Source organism: Nematolebias whitei, chromosome 11, assembly GCF_014905685.2.
Source record: "Nematolebias whitei isolate Nwh7 chromosome 11, NemWhi1, whole genome shotgun sequence".
NCBI lineage: Eukaryota > Metazoa > Chordata > Actinopteri > Cyprinodontiformes > Rivulidae > Nematolebias > Nematolebias whitei.
In genome coordinates, this window is record NC_056508.1 from 31,961,688 (window position 1) to 31,984,230 (window position 22,543).

Sequence of the window (22,543 nt, forward strand, 5' to 3'; positions counted from 1 at the left end):
TGTGAATGGTTAGGGTTAACCCTAACCCTAACCCTGTGATGGACTGGAGACCTGTCCGGTGTACTCTGCCCCTCGCACAGTGATTGCTGAACATGGGCCCCAGTGACCCCTGCGACCAAAAAAAGGAAGAAGCAGGTAAAGATGGATGTCTGGCCCCTGAGCTGCTGGCTTTCAGAAACTTTGCCCCCCTGAGCAATTTTGTTGAATAGCCCTGCAATAAAGCCTACAACTCAGCCAATTTTAGAAGAATCAAGCTACAATTTGGTGTGGTAGTAGCTGAGGGTAATCCTCAACACATAGGCTGAGCACTGCATGTTGCACAATATTTTTTGGCTTAACACTTTGGACATAACTGTTGGCATCAATCCTATCAATTGTTAATTAATAAACTACTGGACAGATAACTCAGTCTGTTTTACAGATATGGGGATAATATTTGCTGTGGAAGAAGCTATGCATCATACTCAACATACTCTCTGAGAGTTAACATCGTTGACAAGATCTCAGTTGAGATTATGCATAATATAATTTAATCCAAAACGGCTATAACTTCCTCACTCCTCAGCATAAAATTATTTAAGGTGGTGAGCACTATGCATTTCTTGTAATGCAAGGACTTAACTTCTTTGTTTTCTTTCAAAGAACCGGACTTTCCAGTGATCTTTTGAAGTAGTTCTGATCATAATTCACTTCAGCATTTTGCACTTTGGTTGCTTTTTTTTTTTGCTCATCTTTAGTGCTGCACCTATTTAACCAAGCTATGATGAATTCAGGCATAAAAAGACCCCTAAACCCAAAGGATGAGCCAGCGTTGAGGTGACAAATCAGACAACTCAGCAAACGACCAATGTTGAACTTGATCTTTAGGCTCACAGTTTGTCACAAAGACACATTTTATTCCCATTTATTTACTTCAATCTATTTAAAAATACACCAAAAATAGCACAGCATGACAGAAAACAGCATTTTTGCACCAACATGCTGTTTCCCAAAGAGCTGTAGGCTGAAAACGTGTCAAACAGTGGATCGTTTGTTCCCTGAGTTGGTATCTGGACCTCACTGTGGATTGGAAAACATCTAGTGGGACTGACAAAAATCTAATTATCCAACATTTGCAGTTTTAGTTCTGTTAAATCAGACACAAATAAATTTAAATCAGTGCAGTGGTTGATGAGGCTCTTTGTTACATAGCTTATTAGCAGTCTTTTGTATGCTTCAACAAGAAATAATCGTTAACTGTGGTTTTAAAGCTGAAAAGTTTGGGAGTAGATGAAGAACAATACATCTGTCAGGACTTCATTGGGGTGTTCCTGTTCCTTCAGCATGACTTTCAGATTGTCTGCTGCAGATGTTTTTTAATTTTTTTGTCCCCTGCTTGTCTGCTCTCGTTGTTTATTTTTACCCACACATTGAACAATATGTTGTCATGATCAGGTTCAAGCATTGGACTAAAAATGTGTGAAAAAGCAGCCAAAGTCCAAAAAAAAACAACAACCTGAAAAGAGCTTCAGAAAGCCTGAAGAACTATAATCAAGAACACTTTAAAAGACATGGACACAAATCCACCTTCTGGCACTGAAGCAGATGTTAATGCATGTTTATCACAATTGAAAGTTTTTAAAATTTTAACACAAAGTTATTGCTCTGCAGCAGCATCGCTCTAACAAACCTGCAAAGAAAAACCCGCAAATCCATCCATCCATTTTCTTTGCCCGTTTATTCCATTTTGGGTCATGGGGGTCGCTGGTGCCCATGTCCAGCAATCACTGTGCGAGGGGCGGGGTACACCCTGGACGGGTCGCAAGTCCATCACAGGGCCACATAGAGACAAACGAGACAAACAACCATTCACTCTCTCACGCACACCTAGGGACAATTTAGAGTTACCAATCAGCCTAACATGCATGTTTTTGGACTGTGGGAGGAAACCGGAGTACCCGGAGAAAACCCACGCATGCACGGAGAGAACATGCAAACTCCACCCAGAAAGGCCCCTGGACCGGGGTTTGAACCAGGGACCTGCTCGCTGAGAGGCAGCAGCTCTACCAGTTGCGCCACCGTGCTGCCCAACCCGCAAATCATTATTTCAAAAAGTAAAACTCACACATAAGCAACAGGTGCGTCGTTTAAAAACCAGAACAGCAGATGCGTTGTAACTGGAAGGCTGCTTTATTGGTAATAAAAAGGTTCGTGCTCAAATGAAGACAATCTTTCATATATGTCTAAACCAAGAGTCCAAGTGGTTGTGCAACACACCAGCATATTGTACTGTATATCCTCTTTAGTCACGGTGTCAAATGATAACAGTTTGAAAAAGCACTTTTTTTTATTTTTCAGCAAAAAGAAAAAGCCCATAACAAACCATGCTAAAAAAAAAAACCTCCTAAAATCAGTTATTGGTACAAAAATAAATTTCAAATGGAAACAGAAATTTCAATGAACTCAAACCAAACTATAGAAGGCAAGCTGCTTTTTCACAAGCCAAGTGAGTGACACACATACAGCACTAAAAACAGGACCTTTGTCTTTTTTTTTGAGCTAGCTGTTTTTTTTTTTTTTCTGTTAACATCACACAATGTTGATTACCAAGAATGAAGTGGAGGGTGTCTGGATGATCATCTGACTCCATGATTATTATTGTACTAAACCCCAAATCCCCCCCACCCTCCAAAAACATGTTTATTTTTTCTCTATTTTATTCGTTGTGGTTTATCTTGTGTGGCATTGACATCCAGATTTGCAGAAAAAGCAGAAAAAAAGGCACATGCCATCGAGTGGAGAAATAAAAACAAACGATTAAACAAAAGAAGAGTGAGGATGACGACATGACTGCACGTGTGTTGAGCTGTAATGGCACTGATGTGTGGATTTTCTGCAGGTAAAAGTAGTTTTCGGTCGTCCTTCGGTAAAACTGGTGGGCAGTGAAGAGTCACCTTGGTGGGTTTTTTTTTTTTTTTTTTGACTGTAGGTGTGTCTTATACGCCGAAGGTGATAAATATAACAGTTAGGTGAGAAATGTGCTGGTAACATTTTCCTTTTTGTCATGATCAGGCTACATCCAGTAACGTTGAGCTCATTTCCCCAAGAGTGCTGGAAACACCCAGTTTTAGACATCCACAGAACGTGTTGCACATAAAATCAAATGTGACAGTGTTCTTCTGCTTTATGTATATACATATAGACATTTATGTATACATGTATATATCTTTTGTGTTATATAATATCTATATTTCATTCAATCTCCATCAACAAAGTGAAAAGTGTCTCAAAAGATCTGAAAAGTAACAAATGTGACAAAGGGCATAACTGGAAGCCATTCTATATTATTATTCACTTTTTGATTATTAGTAGTAACATTTTTAAAATTCTGTATTTACAAAAAACACAAAGCATGCCAATAAAATAAAACAATATAGTACAATATTTATAGCTTCTCTCAAAAAGTTCATTCTTTTTCAACAATTGTGCCATTTACAACATAGCCTGCACTGTACATATATGTTTTTATTTTAATATTTTTATATTTATTTAAATGTGAATGCATAATTCTAAAATAATACATCCAAGATGAACACGGGTACATTGGATGGCATTACTCGCTCGTCTTGTGGTGCACATTGGGAATGTTTTTGGTTTCAGTGCGCAGCCGCCTCCGATTGTAAACAGACCTCATTTATTGTTGTACATGGAAGGGGAGGTTTGGTACAGGCAGTGTTAACACACACCAAATGGCGTTAGTGGTGTGATGACGGACGCCAGATTTAAGTCCGGACATCCATTTAGAAATAGGACCACCGCTCCTGTGTAGAAAAGAAATGGCAACATTTATAGAGGCAGTTGTGTCTGGTTCACCGCTCGACAACTCCTCGGTTTACTTTTTTTTCCTATGAAAAACACCCACAAAGCATATTATACAACATAGCTGCTTCAACGTGAGGTCTGTTGATGATTTTTCTCAGCAACTGTTAGCTCTTCTACCCTCTGTCTCTGGCTAAGCAGGTGAAAGAGTTTAAAAGATGGTGCAAGCCTGGGTCCAAGACCACACAGTGTTTAAGAGGTCCCACAGAAGCACAATGATACACTGACAAACATGGGACTTTCAGCACTCTGACTCAGACCACAGCACCATCGTTGTCCTCTTCTCTTGCATTTCTCTTTTATTCTCATGGCAGTCAGTCAAGAACACTGAAGGGAGGGTCTCTATCTATCTATTGGTCCACAGTTAAACTGCTTTTGAATTAACCGTCTCCCTTAAATAACAAATTGATTTGTTTCTACGGTCCAAACCACAGGTTCTTCACAGCTTCCTATATACGCTACGCACATCAAGACACATCCTTGTTAACGTTTTCTGCTACCTCTGCTGAATCAGATGGTCAGTGTCACTCTCACTGATCAAAAGCCTTTAAAAAAAAAAAAAATGATTGCATCACGAGGACATCAGTGAAAGACTGAAGGGCTTTTCTTTTGTCTAAAGCCAAAAAACTCAAATTGTCCTAAAAGCACCGTCTAAAGCCTCCTGCCCAAGGAAATTCTGATGCTGACTTGATTCAGTACAAAAAATTATTTTAAGAAAATTACTCAGTAATGTCTTTGCCTCAGCATAGTTTTTAGTTGTTCCACTTGCCCCAGAACAAAACACAAAAGAGGAAAAGAAACCAAAGCTAAATTTGAACCATGTCTCTGTCCCCTCTGCAGGACCTAGAGCAGAAGCACATTGGACTCTTAACTGGCTCCTTGGCGTGAAACATTCACCTGCTCTCATTGCTGTAACAGAGGCAAATAAAAAGTAACCTTTAGATGGCTGTAAGTAAACTGAGCAGCCTCAACATGAGGATATTCTAATTTCTAATACTCATACACTCCACGTTCTTTCTACGCTAACAACATCCAGAGCAGCAAAAAAAAAACAAAAAACTTTTCTATTGCACTCTTGGCTGATCCAACTGAGAATGAGCGTTTACACTTCCCATTAGGAGCTGAAGAAAGTCCTCCGTCTGTTCCAAAACAAAGGCAGTGAAAGGTAGGATACAGTTCCTAAAAATATTCCCTACATCACAATCCAAAATCTTCACTTTCCGTTTGTGTAACTTTCTCAGTGGACAGCCTCAAACCTGTAGTCAAATCCACTGCAGTGGTCTGAGAATTAGTGTCTTGTGGACTATGATTACTCATGCATGACTCCTGATCAAAACATGCCTTCATGCAAGTCATTTCTATGCATTGAACAAGCACAAAAATTATTTATCTGGAACTCCAACTGAGCGAGTCTTCCTTCAGCTCACGTCAAAACACTGACTAATGACTCGCACCTGCTCAGCATGACAGCCCGCGTAGAAAATGTCTTTTTGAACGTCAAAAAAAAAAGTATGAAAAGACTGGCGATGTGTTTGCAAAATATTACTTATTTTTTTGCTGCTCAAATAAGGTTAAGATGCCAGTTTACGCTGCATGAACACAAAAATAAAATCTTTGTCTACTGGTTTGTACACCTCCCTTCCTATAGCGTGTCCCTCAAAGCTAGTTTCTTAGCTGATTTTTATCTTCTTGATAAAGATTGGTAAACTCAGTGTTACGGACCCACATTAGACTGTAAAACAGTTCTGTCAGGATCTGTGTGATCCAGTCCCATAGCAGTAGAGCTTTGCAGCGGTATTCCACACTTGGTGGTGGCAGGTATTTCACGATACTTTTAGCATTTCTGCGGCAGTTGGTCCCAAAAAACGTGTGCCATTGGCCAGCGCACTGTCACGTTTTTTAATATTTTTTTATTTTGTATTTACTCCCCATCTCTATGAACTTGGTCGCTATGCAGCAGGAGTTCCACAGTAAACTGATTGTGTTTGGTTCAGCTGTCTTTGACGACATAGGAAACCACATTGCCTCAGTAGTGTTTGAGTATGTAAACATTTTTTGTGTTTTTGTCATTTTCTCTTAATGATTTTTTTTTTCTACATTTGTTGGGCGCCTGGGCTCAGAGTCTCATCTCATTGTGTTTCACTGGAATTTTGAGTCACTGGATCCTAACATTTGGATTCCCACTCTTCTTTTTGATTTTTGTCCTTTTCTTTTTTGGCCCAATCTTCTTTACTTTTGTCCTGCTTCTCTTTGTCGGGTTTGGTCACGCTGTCATACGATGGCAAAGAGGCAGTGGATGGTGTGCTCTCTTTCTTGTCTTGGTTGGTCCCTCCATTCTCCAGTCTATTACTGGACAAAATGCGCTTGAAGATGATGCCACGCCTAATGAGGTGAGCACGGTAGGCGTTCTGTATGGTTCTGGCAGAAACGTCCTCCTGTTTGCGGCGGAGGGTGGTGGTGATTGGTTCATATGACACCTTAGAGGGATTGGCTGCCACAAAACGCTCCTCCATCTGCGTCCTCAGCATGTCCAGCTCACCACTGTCACCCAGCACACGCTTTGTGAAGGCAAACAGGATGTCCAGGCAGTGAATGCGATCACCACTCACCATCGGCATGTCCATGGCTATTAGTTCTATTGTGTTGGGCTTTGGCACTCGAAGTGGGTGCTCCAAAGCATCGGCAAAGTCAGGCAGCTTGGCAAAACTGATAAACTGAGATGCAGTGGGATCAAATTTCTCCCAGATCTCATAGAAGGTTTCAAAGTCATCCTCGCTGAGTGGATCAGCGCTTTCCTCTGTGGCCACGCTGAAGTTCTCCAGGATGATGGCAATGTACATGTTAACCACAATCAGGAAAGAAATGATTATGTACATGACAAAAAAGAAGATCCCTACTGAGGGGTTACCACAGTCGCCCTTCACTGAAGTACCTGGGTTCTCCAAGTTGGGATCACAGTCCGGTGGGTAGTTGAGGATTGGAAGTAGCAAACCGTCCCAGCCAGCGGATGTGGTGATCATGAACAGGATGATCATGCTATTGCCAAATGTTTCAAAGTTGTACAAGTCATCAATGCCCGCTCCATGTTTCACGTAGCCAAAGTTGGACATGCCAAAAATGGAGAAGATAAACATGACCAGGAAAAGCAGCAAGCCAATGTTGAACAGAGCTGGCAAGGACATCATCAAGGCAAAGAGTAGAGTCCGGATGCCCTTAGCGCCTTTGATGAGACGAAGGATACGGCCAATACGAGCCAATCTGATCACCCTGAACAAGGTCGGTGACACAAAGTACTTCTCAATGATGTCAGCCAGGAACATACCTGAAAGACGAGAAAAAATTAAGAGGCTCTCAGTAAAATAAAACATAATTCACGAGGAAACCATTTTTAAAATCATCTGCTCATTGCTTCAAGTTGTCCACCTCACTCACCTACAATGGATAGGATGACCACCACCACATCAAAGATATTCCACCCATTTGTGAAGTAATAATGGCGCAGGGCAAAGAGCTTCAGCAGGAACTCTGTAGTGAAGACTACAATAAAGATGAAGTTGACCCAGTAGAGGACCATTTCTGTTTGTTCGGACTGATCGTCTGTCTCCACCATCATGGTGACCATGTTGAGGCAGATTAGTATCATAATGGAGATGTCAAAGACTTGCTGTGTTACAAAGTCAAACACCAGTCCCTGGACTTTGTTCTGCGAAAAGAGAAGGACACAAAGTGGAATCAGGCTAAGATATCCTGAGGAGTCAATAGGCAGATTCGTACGTTTTATCACTTGGCACACTGCGGCAACAACAAAAAAAAGCATACCTGTGGTCGAGGAATAGGCTTTTGTGGTTTTTTAGACCCTAACTTTTTCATAGCATTGTAGTACTTCTTCTGTTCCTCTGTCATAAAGATATCCTGACCTCCAAAGTAAAAAAATAAAAATGAACAAAAATTTGGTTATAACCATATCCAAAATTTAAAATCAATGTTAACAGAAAATTTAGAGTATGAAAAGCTCTTATCTTTTTCTTCTGCTGGTTGAAGTTGTCAATGATCACACCAATGAAGAGGTTGAGAGTGAAGAAGGAACCAAATATGATGAAGACAACAAAGTAGATATACATATAGATGTTGACTTCATAGTCGGGCTGGTCTTCCACCTTGAAGAGTGAAACCATGTTTAAACATCAGGTCATTTTCAAGAAATGGGTAGAGTTGTATGCAATTTTATCATAAAAACAGAAACAAGGAAAAACAGCTGGACTAAATCCCACAATTAATCAAAGGTAACATGCCTTGCAGCTCCTGATTTACTAGCAACTGGTCCAAGCAATTAATTATATATATATTTTAATCATAATTTTAGTTTTCCATTTGCTACTGCTCACTTATGGAAGCCATGAGCAATCATACCTGCTATTTATAATTAACATCCAATGCCATGAAAGGAACTCAATATTGTATTAAAACTGTATCAAAACTCTCAGCAAGTAATAGAGTCCACTCAATTAAAGATGGCCACTACAGCTAATCGACCTTAGCCAACACAAAAATAGTTATAACTTGCTCAGTTTAAGAAATACTGTGCTAAAATCTGCTGTGGTGGTATCTGAGAGTCATAACACATAATTCAGGAGCAAATGGATTACACAAAATCTTTGGCAGTGTGGCAGGCACTTAATTCAGAAAAGCTAGTTTATCTCAAAATATGGTCGTAAAAATAAGTTTCTAAGCACGTTCTCCCCAACTTCTGTATTAACAACAACTTTAGTGTTTAAAATGACTGAAGAACTCCACTCATTGTCAAACACAGTGAAACAGTAGAACAGCACTGCAATAAATCATTAAATATACCTCTCTGGAATCCACAGCAGCATACATAATGTCCATCCAGCCTTTGAATGTGGCCTTTTTAAAAAGAGAAACATGATTATATGCATACATTTTTGCAACTAAACTAAACAGCCACCTAGAATTAAAATATATATATAAATGATTGTAATCATTAAAGAATAGTCAAACTCAAACCGAACTTGATGCATGTCCTGTGGTACAGCTTATGCATAGAAAGAAAACATGTATAAAGAAAACAGCATGTGGAAGCGTATCTAAACACACAATGAACACAAAGCAAAGGTGTTTCATAATGCTGTGAAGGCAAAAAAAAGCAAATGGAGTTAAAGCAACAGACCTCCAGGTGAAGTGAATCAAGAAAAGCATAAAAATGCAAAAGAAAAAGAGAAAAGAATTCAAGTCGCCTTTAAAAAAACAAACAAATAAAAACAGAAAGCTATGAAAGGAAAGGAGACGCGTGTTCTCACCACTTGCAACAAGGCCAGGTATCCGGCGCCCACATTGTCAAAGTTGATCTTGACGTTCTTCCACCTGACCTCAGTAAAGTTCTGTTTGATAAGCTCCTCGCACTGGGTCTTGTTGTTGACCACATCGACGGAAAAGTACTCCTCTGCCGTCTCATTGAAACAGTAGTAGTACTTGCCCGCAAACATGTTGACCCCCATGATACTGAAAATCAGCCAAAAGATGAGGCAAACCAGCAACACATTCATAATGGAAGGGATGGCGCCCACCAAGGCGTTGACTACCACCTAAACCAGACCAGGGAAGAAAGGATACAACAGTTTGAGAGCCATGAAACCAACGTGCTTCATTCCACCACCACCCCCCCCACCCCCCACCCAGATAAGACACTACATACTGTTATGGCATTACACTTAGCAGTTAGCAACATGTTCGTCAACTGAACAGTGATGTGAAGAGCAGCCCTCTGCAGTGTGATGTGCAAACTGGAGAGTGCAACAGTGTGAATAGATCAACACTGATCTGAGTCCATGACGTACAGTTCAGATCTCTGTATGACGCTGCAAGCTGTCGTTTCCCGTCAGCAATGTTAGCATCATCGCAGTTAGCAGCACAGTGGAGTAACATATTTTTTTTACAGCAGCACAATTTGAAGAAAGTATTACACTGACTCAAGTAGGCTCATATGTTGTTGCAATGGAGACGTCTGCACTCAAAGAATTATCAGACAGAGACTGGATTATTTTTTATGACTCAGATAAGTTATGAGGACAAAAAATCTTGATTGGGATGAAACAACCCTAATATGTCTAACTTTATAAATAGCCTATTATGTGATATATATTCATATGAATATGAAATAATAATAATATTCAACAGTAATGTGCGAAATGTAATTTAATATGCTAAACACATAATTAACGTGTATTTAGACTGTAAAAAACAACTGTTAGAAAAACGGTAGTAAAAATATCTTTACTTTTTAAAAAAAACGTTTTTCATAAGAAAGCAGTTAAATTTCTTCAAGTTAATATATCTGGGCTCAGCCAACAAAATAGTTAAGGACAAAGTCAAATCTTATACAAGAGCTGGATCTGATTTATTTTTACATTTAAGTTGGTTGTTCCTTCATAAAGGATTTTCCTTCAACAATTATATTTAAATTAGTCGCCTCAGGTAAAAACCAACAGTAGTTTAGAGGCTAATAAAATATGTAGACCCATCTCATATGTGTTGCATTTAAAACAACAACAAAAATTTGATTGTGTGAAAAGTTGTGTACTGTCTTTCATTTGTATTAAATTAGTAAGTTAGATTTACATGCATTCAACAGAATAAACAATTAAAATCATGCATTGGTTGTTTTTATATCTTTAAAATGTTTTTAAATGTAAAATAAAAGTTAAGTGTGTGCCATACCACTATGAAGTGTCCATTTTAACCAGCCCAAACAAACAGTCAACCTCACTATCATAGTTCTTCTTTTTAACTAATCCAAGTCAAACAAAATAAGCATTTTCCCATAACTTCTCAAAAACCTATTGTTGTCTAACAATTCAGTCTGATTTCTTGTCATTTAATAAGCTCAGCACATCTTGAACCGCTCATTACCAGTGTTAGGCAGGCCAACCAGCAGCTCTCAGGCAGACAGCTGAGCATGCATTTTTTTTTGGCAGACTCGTTTTGTGGAGCCATATTCCCTCCTCGTTACAAACAAACAGAGAGGAGCTCTAGAGCAGGATTCTCTCAGTGCTGAACATGGCCGCTACATTTGGAGTCCAAATCATTTCCCATGTGCAATACACAGGACACACTGTAATAATAATGTGCCAAATAGTAAAATACATAATGTAGTGGACCAAACCCATTCTAAATTAATTTTCAACAGTAAAGCCATTCCACTAGCTAAGAGAATGACTCTTTGTTTAATCTCAGATACATTTGAACTATTTTCTTTAAAAAAAAAATCTGTTTTAAAAAAAAGGCCATGCTGCATAGAAATCATTCTCAGAAAGAGGGAAAATGGCTTTCAGAAATGCATAATGTGCATCGGCAGTTATTACACATGCGTGTTACATGGCATTGTGCAATTTCCAGAATCCGCTCAAATCAATACATAAATAATTAGAGAAATGTGTGACTAGAGAGATGGTGAATAAAGAGAAGTGGTGTTAAATTTTGTGCCTGACAAAACTTTATTAGCTTTAGAAAAACATCCACAGAACAATATGAGTTTAGATTTAACATAATTTGTTGTGCGTAAATTAAACCTTATATTATTAAATAAATTCTGATTAAGAAGATTATTTTAAATTCTAACTGTTTTGATTTAACATTAATATTTAAAAAGGGAAACATGGTATTGAGAATAAATTATCCTAGTTCTGTAATTTACTACTCAAACGTCTAGTTCCAAGACTTCACTGCAGTAAAAGGAGAAAGAAATCTCATGCAGAGAAAAAGTCTAAATCCCTCATGATTATTACTTGTTAGGCAGTATGTCATTAAACATGGGCTGGTATGAGATTCTTATGATAAACTTGAGCCAAAATATCACAATTTTGCAGTGTAATAAAACACAACAGATGAATGGAGCTTTTAATATAATCTTTAAAAACATAAATGCAACTACTATTACTGTATATTATATTGATATATTGTATTAAATAATACAGCTCACCTTTTTGATGCCCAGATACACATATAGAAAGTGAAAGAACACGAGTGAATGTGTTTTGTTCTGCTCTTTGTAAAGTAATAAAGGGAGTCAGACAAGTTAATGTTAGTCAGCTAGTTACCATAGCCTCTGAAGAAGCTGTTTATTTCACCAATATCAAGTTTAACCAGTGACAACTGGACTACTTTTTGATTTTTTAAGACTATTTATTTCTCATCTGAGGAATTTTCTCAACTCAAAAGGGAAAAGCACAATATATTTCAGAGTTCAACAAAAGAAACACGTTTCGTAGCTTGTTGAAAACCAGTTTTCGAACAGCATTGACTTTAAGAACGGTGGGTGCTGCTTGTCTTGTAGACAAGCAGTGATCATTTGTATTTTTTGCTACTTAAAAGGTTAGATGAAAAGTTACGGGGATTTTCCCTTCTCGACCGTCACACAGAGCCGACAGCTCATAGCAAAAGGTAAGGGGCTAGTCTGAGTTTCAGTTGGCCAGAGAAAACTGCACCATGTCTGTCATCTCAGTACAAGGACTTTAAACTACAGGAATGGGATGATTGAAAATGTTACTGGTTCTGATAGTGTGGCTTGCTAAAACTGTGGTACACCTTGAAACTGAAAACCAGCCCATGCCAAGTCAGACTGAAGTTGTTCAAAGATGGATTCTCATCATACTAACGCTCCATAAATCCTTTTAAATAATGCCATCTCTCAATTCATACACTTCTCTACTAATTTATTTATTGCTTTGATTCAATTTTTTTCATTTCCATTTCAAACAAAAATAGTACCTTAACTGATGAACATAGACACAGTTGAAAAGAAAAAAACAAACTGATACAGCAGGATCAAATTCCTCCGTTTGTTTCTTTTGCATTACTGGGCCACTCTCGCCTTTCTTACCACGTACACCCACTGAATGAGTTCATTCACAGGGGCATTGGTTCTAGCAGTAATAGTTGATTTTAAGACAAATGTGCCATGCTTTCCAACTCCAAAAATGACATCTTGTTGATACTTATGTAATTTCTGTGTAACAGCATCCATAAAGCCTATCCAGGGCCTAAAAGCACCGATGTCTGCTCATTTGCAACGGCATCACATTTTAGTCGCTGGATATCTAGTATGAATGAGAATTTACTCTGAAACAATAAGATTTAATTTAGATCAGTCAATCTGCCCCCTAAAAGAATCAGAGGCCTTCTTCTCTGGTTTGGTTTGTCATTTTTGGGATGTCATACAAAAAGATAACACATTTTCTGTCTATGGTTGAGAGATTTTTGTCTAAGCGCTGTAGTGCTAGTCAAGCTATGAGGCATCACCCACCCAGAACTCAAAGTCAGAGTTTAACTGGGCCCACTGTTGCCTCCCAGTTTCACTTCCTGTGGGAGTGGAAGGCAACGGGAAGCCAGGGCCTGCTGTATGCGCTGCAGTATGTGGTGCTATGGCATGATAGCAGAAATGTTTCACTTTTTTTGTTTTGTTTTTGTGAAATGGCTGTCTGACATATTTGCTAAGCTTCTGCCTGCATTCCCCACAAAAAGATGGCATCCTAACTGATTTAATATGTTTAGTATGAATACTGTTAGAAAAACTAAAATCTGCCATCAACATGGACTGATAGCAGTTGCTATGATCTTATATAATTAAAAAGTCTGACGACGGCAGAAGTTTAACAAATATTTCCCTCCCAAAGCCACAACACTGGGAGTGTGTGGTTTATGTCTCCATCCCTGATGCAGAAAGATCTTGGACAAGCAGGAAAACGAGTGTTGACCCTCCAGCGGTCCGGTCCAGCCATTTTGGGTCGAGGTGGAGTGAGCAGTGGAGGGATAAAGAGGGGTGGAGGTAAAAGCGAGGGAAGAAAGGGAGGGGGAGTGGATGTTGCACAGTACTGCACATATGTGGGGATGAGGAGGAGGTAGGGCAGAATCTCAAACTAGAAGACAAGACAACCAGTTCAAGAAGAGTGAGAGGTAGGAAGAAATTGGTTCAAGACACCGAGAGGGTCAGAAAAAGAGAAAGAGGTGACAACAACCAGGTGCAACCTATCGCTACCACCAGTCACTGAGAAGACCAATCAGATCATTTTAAGGACAGCTGAAGCAACCACAGGGTACTGTCACAGCAAGACATTTATGCTCTGTAAATGAGACAGATTCCTCTGGGTGGTTGTTCGACAGCCGGCCTGCATGCAGACTTTTGGAGTGACTGACTGGGCAGAGGTTTTGGGTATCCCACAGCTCCCCGGTTCCTGCTGGTTGTTCTCGATGCCAGATGCATTGAGGAATGGTGTGAGCTGGGGTAGGTTATGGGAGCAGAAAGGGGACGGGGGCACGTGAAAGGGGAAGGGGGGTAGCTCAATTGAAAGCAGTGGTTGATTGAGTTGTTGGTTTGAATGCTCCATGAGATGACATGTAAGTTTGGTTAGCTTTGACCAATTTCACATTCCCTTTGGCCAATCGATCAGAAACAAAGTAAAATTATCAGCACTTGTAGTTTGTCTTTTATGTGATGAGGCAGCTTTATTATTAAAAATTCTGCTTATATTTGAGGCATTTTTGATTCCAAACAAATCAAATTTAAGTATACTTTGTTTCTTTGAAAATTTCAATGCAAATACGTAGTGTTTTGCTGGCAATTTAACTTTAGTATTACTTCACTTAAGTCTCCCAGCTGCATCATGACTTATTCCTTCATTCTAACAAAGGCATTTTACAGGACTACATATGTAAAGTTGACTTTTTGCTCTCATTTCCTGGTTTGAAATCAGGTTTTTTGTCCTCTTAGTTTGTTTTTTTTTTTTTTAGATCAGTTCTAGCATGCTTTAAACTGTTGAATGGGCATGCGGAAGGATCAGCTGCTTAGCTTTGGATCTTACCCTCATCCCTTCAAAACGTGACAAGGCTCTGAGGGGTCTCAAGGCCCTTAGTGTCCTGAGTGATTTAATGGGCCCTAGATCGGAGTAGCCCAGCGCATTAGCTACAAGGCTGACTATAGACACCTACACAAAAACAGAGAAGCAAAAGAGGTTCCAAACTGTTAGAAGTGAGAATATTCACTAGGGAAGAGAGACGGCCCTGGTGTAGGCGGAGAGTTGCTTGACATACACACATAAATCTATTCATGCATATGCATGTATAACATTGGATTATACATGTATATACACTGAGAGAAAAGGTCAGTGTTTAGTACTGGTTTTGTGCGTGTCATATATTTTTTAGTTGCAGTAGTTCATTAGGGTTTTGGGGCTGTTATTTTGGGGAAGTTGACGAGATGTTAAAAGTCCATTGTACCTGCAAAGAAACTTGTGGTTGAGAAAGAGAGAGGAGATAAAGACACAAAACTCAAATTAAGGGTAAATTAGGCAAGAGAAGAGTGCATCATGATTAAGATACAAGTGGAAGGACTGGAAGAGCAGAGGAAGAGGATTTAGGGATGAAGGTAAGGAGAAAGGTTGCCCTGTGGAAGTCGATAAAAACCCAACAGACTTGAGAGCCTTACCCTTGCCCCTCTAACATTGTCTCTCCTTGTCGCTCTTGGGGTGAGGCATAAATTCCCATTTAATTTAAGACAGAGAAACTAACGGAACCTAAGAGAAAGAATACAGGTAAACATGTACAAGAGTGTCATTTTTGCCATGTTTTTCTTTGTCATACATCAACACATTAGAGTCAATCAGGAGAGCCACAGTCACGTGAACCACACACAAAAGAAACAGGGATGGAGGTTGAGGGCACACCTGATATAGTTATTAGCACTGGATGGTACTGAAAGGACAAAAGAACACAGAGTACAGTCAAGTTACATACAGTTAACACATAACCTCAAAGAAACTGGTACAGCCCCTTTATCCCATCCAGCAGCAGCAAACCCAAGCATTAATGCAGGCAAAGAACACTTAAAGTCTATTAAAACGCTCACTAAATCCTTAGATTAGGTCACAAAAGTGGATCTATTTGCCTCAACAAAAAACACATTAAAATCATCAATAAAACATTAGCTATTGTGGCCACAGTAATGGTTTAGGGCTTCAAAGTTGATTTGGGTTCAACACATATAGAATTGCACTGTTGAGCAAAAAGGAACTGGACAGAGGGAATTATGGTCCATTAGCTGCATTAATGTTCTTTGGGGAGTGGTGAGGCACGAATGACTGCTGGAACCTGAAGAAGTCACCTTAAGTTGGCCATTACAGAGAAATGTTTTTGAGATGGAGTCATTCACTGGATGCAAGACACAAATGTAGACATCCACAGTGTCTTGGAATGAGACTCAATATCTCTTTGTTCAGTTCTGTTCTACAAATATAGAAAAGAGTAGTACGGTTTATAGTGCAGTAGTCCCTCGCTAATTCGCGGTTCGACTTACGCAGACTCGCTCTTTTGTGGTTTTTCAATGATTGTCAACTTTAATATTACTCAGGTGATTGGGACGGTACGGGATAAAAAGTTTAAAAAAATACTTCGGACAGGTGCCGCCATTTTGTAGTTTTCTTTCAATAAGCCTATACTGTAAGGCCAGTCAAAAGAACTACAATACCCAGAAGCCAACAGTGCTTCCAGCTGCTGTTTTCTGCTGAAATGGAGGGAAAGTTTTGATCAGATCCAAACCTGACTAAAAAAGTTTGGTCCTTATTCATAGTGACTTTGGCGCTCAGTGTATCAGAGAGCCGTACGGAACCGACCAGAAACGGACCACGGCTACTTCCAGCCTCATCGGTCCATCTGAGTGCTTGCCAGCCCATGAAGCCTCTCGAGTGGGGAGGTGTTGCTTGGAGGTCTGGCATCTCCTCTGGAGCTCACCCGGACTTTTTTCATCTGAATCCCTCTGGATTATTTGGACTCTATCTGGGCCATTGTGTGGTTTTGTGCTGGCTCTCCGAAGGTCCGGCTCTCTCCAAAAGCATCCCAACAGCTGCAGAGAGCAGATCAGAACCAGACCAGAACCAGACCAAGGCTGGTGAGTACCCATATACAATTTTGCAGTAGATACTGTGCAGTACATATATTGTTAAAATGACATTGGTTTAAAAGTTTAGAACGTTGCAAGAGTGTGGGAAGGATTTATAAATTCTTAAATATATAAATACTAAAATAAATGTAGCGTTCCTACTTTGCGGGGTTTTTTTTACCTATCGTGAGTGTGTGTGGAATGTAACCCCCACCATAATCGAGGGACTACTGTGTCGTAATATCTGAACATTTTTTAAATTACAACATTTATTTTTTTTAGTTTTGATGCTGGACGTACTTTAACAGGGGGAGTCCCAGTTCCTTACAAAAAAGGAAAAGTATCAACAGTAAACACATGTGAAAGCACCTCCAACCAGCCACCGACATCAAGTGGTCAAACTCACCGCAAGAAGTACACAACATCCAAAGCTTACCAAAAATCACGGAGGGAGGTTTGTCACAGGCAAAATCTTAATTTTGACTGAAGTTATCAGAAAAATACATAGTTTGGACAGTTTAGGCTGTCAGAAAATGAAGAAGTAAAGGAGGAACAGTTTCTTCTTTGAGTCCAAGTCGTGTGACCAGAACTCTCAATTAGATTTTATTGACGCTGCTCCGAGCAATTAATGTTTGCCACAATGCCGTTTAAATCAATGAGCCTGTCTTACAAATAAGTAAACAGCTGTTCTGATGGGTATACAGTAAAATAAAGATTTTGCCTTTATCTACACTACTGTATTTGGGGTAATTATCACCTTTAGCCTGACCCACTTGGAGAGCCCCCCATTTTGGGGTGCCTGGGCTCTGGCCCACCCCCTTGCTGGGCCAGCTGAGCGGTAGCGACCTCAGTATCTCAGCGTCCTTCTCAGAGAGCTCTGCAAGGCAAGGCCAATGACATCTGGGGCTGTGATTCCATGATGACGAAAGCGCAAAGCAAACAAAACTAAAACAAACAAACAAAGAAAAAAGAAAACACAACAAAACAATGATAATAGTTTGAGTGAAAAAGAAAAATGAATGGATTATGACATCAAAAGTCCCCATACAACATACAGTAAATATATCTCCTTTGATTAAACCAATTACTTAAAGGGACATGTTCAATCTTTTGAAGTGGGGTTTTGTTGAAAACAATAATTATCTTACCTGTTGTGGATAGCTCTTTGAATGACCTCACTTTGGCGAAACAATAATGAAATCTGACTGATTTGATGAGCTAACAGCTAGGCCCAATGATGCTAAGACCAAAGTGGATTGTTGTTGACTTAAAACAAATTTTATTTCTAAAACTGAGCATAAATACTAATAAATCTTTACATCAATCAGTTTTAATTTGAAATTATTCTGGCAAATGTATTGTAATATTTCTACTGGAAGCACTTCAACCTGGACTGGAAGTGCAACAGCTGTTATTTAGGCTTTCAAATATTCGTAGTGTAAACAATATATTATGAAATGTGAAACTGATGGTAGTTTATAAAGTAGATTTGAATAAACTGGTGTTTTAAGACAGCAGCATTTCAGTCTTGGCGCCGCTTGGACGAGCAATTCAATCTGGTCATAACAAAATTATAACTCTTCAAATTGAGCTAATTTAAGAGCTATCTACAACAAGTAAGATAGTAACTGCTCATAACTGATACACAACCCCATTTCAATTAGAGATGAGCTCTCTTTAAGATACTTGAGTACTGATGTATGTAAAAAAAAAAAAGTTTTTCTTTCTGCAGATATTTAGTTTATTCAGTGATGAGGCTGCTATTTCAGCATGGCAGTTATTTGCATGTTAAACATGTTAAACAAATTACAAAATGCACCCCCCCCCCCCCAAACATTTTAAAATGAAAAATCAGAATGACAAAAAAAAATGAAAAGAAAAATTAGATAATGAAAAGAAGAAATGGAAGAAAAAGAATCACACTGAAGAGGAAAAAACACAGGCTGGTCTAATGATGGTGACCTCCCCCTCACCCATCTCTTTCTGAGCCAATGCTTTCATCTCACAGCACAGAACAGCAGAGACACAGGTCGGCTATGACAGCTCAAACATCAAGCACAATCTCTTACTTTTTATTTTTTTTCAAGGGGGAGCGTTAGTGAAGACTAAACTTACCGCCAGCTGCCTGTCACCCACCATCATTACATCTCAGCAAAACATCACCACAGTCCCAAAGTTACACTTCCAAGAGGGAATAACAGGAGGACGAATAAAGAGGGAAGGAGGGACGTCACTCTTTATAACAGGCTTATAACTTGGGAAATGCGACCCTTCGCACTGCCCCAAGTGTTTGGATATAGAAAACACACAAGAGGAAGGGATTCTGCAGTGAGAATAACCAGAATCAGAACACCGTGGTTTAATTATAATCAATGCAAATTATATATTTAACCTTTGTGCAAATGATGATAGTGATTACAGTTAGCTGTGTTGTGTCTTTAAGTTCAATTTCAAGCAGTACCAACTCGAGGAAATATAATTCATACAAGGAAATGCAGCTAAACTTTATCTAAATTATCTATACAATGTGGTGCATGCATGTTTGCCCAATTGGGTGGGAGAGGGGGTCTGATGAGATTAAAATAAACCAGCAAGGAAACATCTGGCCATTGACAGGAGTCCATTCACAGGAATTGGCTTGAAGGTGTTGGACACTGTGGAGAGGTGGTTAGTTCAAGACGAAAGTCAGAAATCAGGTAAATTCTTATTCTACCCACTTGGGCAACTGAGTGCACATTACACCCAATTTAAACTTTTAACTAAAACTGACGTGATTTAAGCATTCAGTTTAAATGAACTCTGTATTTAGGTAAAGGTCTTAAAAGATGTTCCAGTCTAATCAACCTTTACACATTGAAATAAACACAATGAGGTTGAAGTTGCCTGAGGATAGAGACAAGAACCCCTAACACATATTTTAGACTTTTGATCTTGACTGACACAAGGAGCAGAGCAGTACACAGAGAGAGGACAGAGGCACAAATCAAACATCTGACAGATCAAAAACACAGAGACAGCTTGACAGAAACACATATCTGACATTTCTCTGAGCACGGCTTGAACATGGTTCTCTAATCAATATTACTTATTATCTGTTAGTGTGTTAGCATCAGTTCTTACTGTATCAGAAGAAGTGTGTGTTCGGCTATGAATTATCTAGTTTCAACAAAAATGACTGAAGAGGCAAAAATCTGTAAACGAGTAAACTGATTTCTAAGTAAACAAAAAGCATTTACTTTAGATGCAATAAGACAAAACCGAGTTCATATTCAAGCAGCTCAAAGTGATTTAAAAAGTTTTGCTGGATGGAGCTGTAAAAGGTGACAGAGGCGTGTGTATTTGATATGGACAGGCTAGAAAGCCTTGCAAACCGCTGTCCTTACAGAAAGTGGTTAAAAAGAGTCGCATTTAAAAAAAAAAAGCCAAACAGCACATCCTCTCACCTAATGCAAACCATAACATTTATTTAATCTTGACTTTTTAAACCTAACCACACCCAACTGACAACAAGATGGGTAACACACAAATGGAAAAAAATATATTGAAATAATACATAGAATCCATTTAACTTGATTAATAAAAGCCTTATAAAAATATCTGTTTTAGCAAAACTGCAGATTAGCTTTAGCTCCGCTCACATATAGTCTGTGGATATGTAGCAGTGTTTTGTTGTTGGATCAGGGTGTGGTTGAGGACAAATTACCTACTTAAAATCTTTTACACAAAGACAGATAATAAACAGTATGACTTACATCCACAATGAAGAAGTCCAGCCAACACCAGGCGTTAGTGAAATACTTCACAAAACCGTAAGCAACCCACTTCAGCAGCATCTCCAGGATGAAGATGTAAGTGAAAACCCTGTCAGCGTACTCCAAAATTATCCGAATGGTCTTCCTCTGCTCAATGTACACATCCTCAAATGCCTGCAGAGAAACGGAACCCATCAGTCAGTTATAGCCAAGACAGCTGCACGTATATCACCGTAATTTATGAACTAAATGCATGGTTTTCTACAAGTCAAACTCTTTGCTTTACAATTTAATCAATTTTTCAGTCTCTAAGGTCAGTATCTGTGTCTCCAGTGTGTCCAAACACTAACACAAGCCTCCTTACCAGAGCCCCACTACTGAGGAGGATCATGAAGATGATGAGGGTCTCAAACCAGTTGTGCTCCACGATCAGGTAGCAGGTTTTCCTCAGGAACCACCAGCTCTTCCCCCAGCCCATAGTGATGTCAAGGTAACAGCATTTATACTTGGCCACACAGGCTGATGACACACAAGAGGCAAGATGAGATGAAATGTTCTCTCTCAAAAAAGTGTTTTGTATTGATGCATTTTTATCCCTGCTGGCAGTCTGAATGTTATTTGTCATGTCTGCAGGATGAGGTAGCTATGCTAAGCTAATCCAGACTGCTGTTGGGATCAAAATATATCTCAGTAAGGAGGAGCAGTTAACCTTTAACGAACTATCTTATATATAAACTATGAAAATATGGTAAATGTAATCGTTACATTTATTTTGGACAAAGGTTCAAAGTCTGGCAACAATTTAATTCTATATCTACATGTATTATACAGACATTTATCTCAGCCATTTAGCTTTCAAAGAGACAAGTAGATCTCAAAGAGAACAAGGAATTGAACTTACTACACCACCACATTGCTCATTTTATAATCTAACAGGATCGAAGGAGATCACATTATTTTATTGTATTAAAATGATTTGCGTTTCATCTTTGCTATCCAAACCCAAGCTTGGTTAAAAATGCTTATTTAAACATGCACTGAAGCATCAGTGTAGCCATGTAAGCATCTGATGGAGAGACAGGCTGAGATACAGTTTCCATGCACAAGTGATTCCTCAGGATGAAATTCTTCACCCTGCAGGCCTGGGGTAGTGTGCATGGTGTGGAGTGCAGGTACTGGGCGCAGTGGAAGTAGTGTCCTCACCATCTGTCCAACAGGCTTCTGGTTCCATGTATTCTTCCACCGTCTCCACCACTACCACCTCCTCTACGTCTGGTTTGATGTCGATGGTGCTGCCTTCTGAGGAACTGGTGTCGTCCAGCTGCAGAGATGCAGATATTATAAGTGTGCACATGCAGGCATGAGAAAAAGAAAATGGGTAACTCAAGTAAATGTTTAACAAATGATGCTTTTACAGATGTATTTAGGGAATACATTTGGTCTTTTCAAATGGCCATTACTCAATATTTAAGTTGCTTAGTGCAAAGATACTTTTTCAGTATTGAGATGCAGTCAAAAGCATTACATATTATCAACATGAACACTAAAGTGGAGTATCAAATGGCGGATCGTGTGCTCTGAAAGGCGTTTAAATGCATTTTATCTGAAAACCAATGTCAGAGAGCATTCATTCTTCCACACTGCCTGGCTGCTCGAGCCACTCTAGATGCATCCATTGAGTAATGGAGTTACATTAGTATCTGAGCAGAGCAGAGTAGCCTGTCACACCCATGAATTTAGTGTTGTAAGAAAAAACTACACTGTGCAAAGCAGCAGAGGAAAATAAACAACAGCAAGAAATACAGGATCATTATTTACATAAAGATACCTACAGTAATTGGAGAATACTGATGTATTAGCTTTAACAAACCGTTTTGAATATTACAAAGTTTGTTTTCTCAGTCATCCAGGTATATAACAACAAAAAAGGTTGAATCATGTCATCTGGACTTCGTTTTTTTTGTTAAAAAGAAACGTTTCGCCCCTC

At 39.2% G+C, this 22,543-nt stretch overlaps 1 protein-coding gene across 1 annotated transcript in view; it reads right to left on the reverse strand.

Moving 5' to 3' along the window:
• Nucleotides 1-2,526: 2,526 nt before the first annotated feature.
• scn8aa (sodium channel, voltage gated, type VIII, alpha subunit a) overlaps nt 2,527-22,543 on the reverse strand; it is a 64,843-nt gene continuing 44,826 nt past the window's right edge. The window contains exons 18-27 of the mRNA XM_037684885.1: nt 21,760-21,877; nt 20,921-21,075; nt 20,557-20,730; nt 14,733-14,855; nt 9,177-9,461; nt 8,710-8,763; nt 7,878-8,015; nt 7,678-7,782; nt 7,291-7,561; nt 2,527-7,180 (exon numbers count right to left, since the gene is read on the reverse strand). Of these exons, the coding sequence (XP_037540813.1) occupies nt 6,024-7,180; nt 7,291-7,561; nt 7,678-7,782; nt 7,878-8,015; nt 8,710-8,763; nt 9,177-9,461; nt 14,733-14,855; nt 20,557-20,730; nt 20,921-21,075; nt 21,760-21,877 (2,580 nt within the window). The 3' untranslated portion in view covers nt 2,527-6,023. The remainder of the gene's footprint in view (nt 7,181-7,290; nt 7,562-7,677; nt 7,783-7,877; nt 8,016-8,709; nt 8,764-9,176; nt 9,462-14,732; nt 14,856-20,556; nt 20,731-20,920; nt 21,076-21,759; nt 21,878-22,543) is intronic.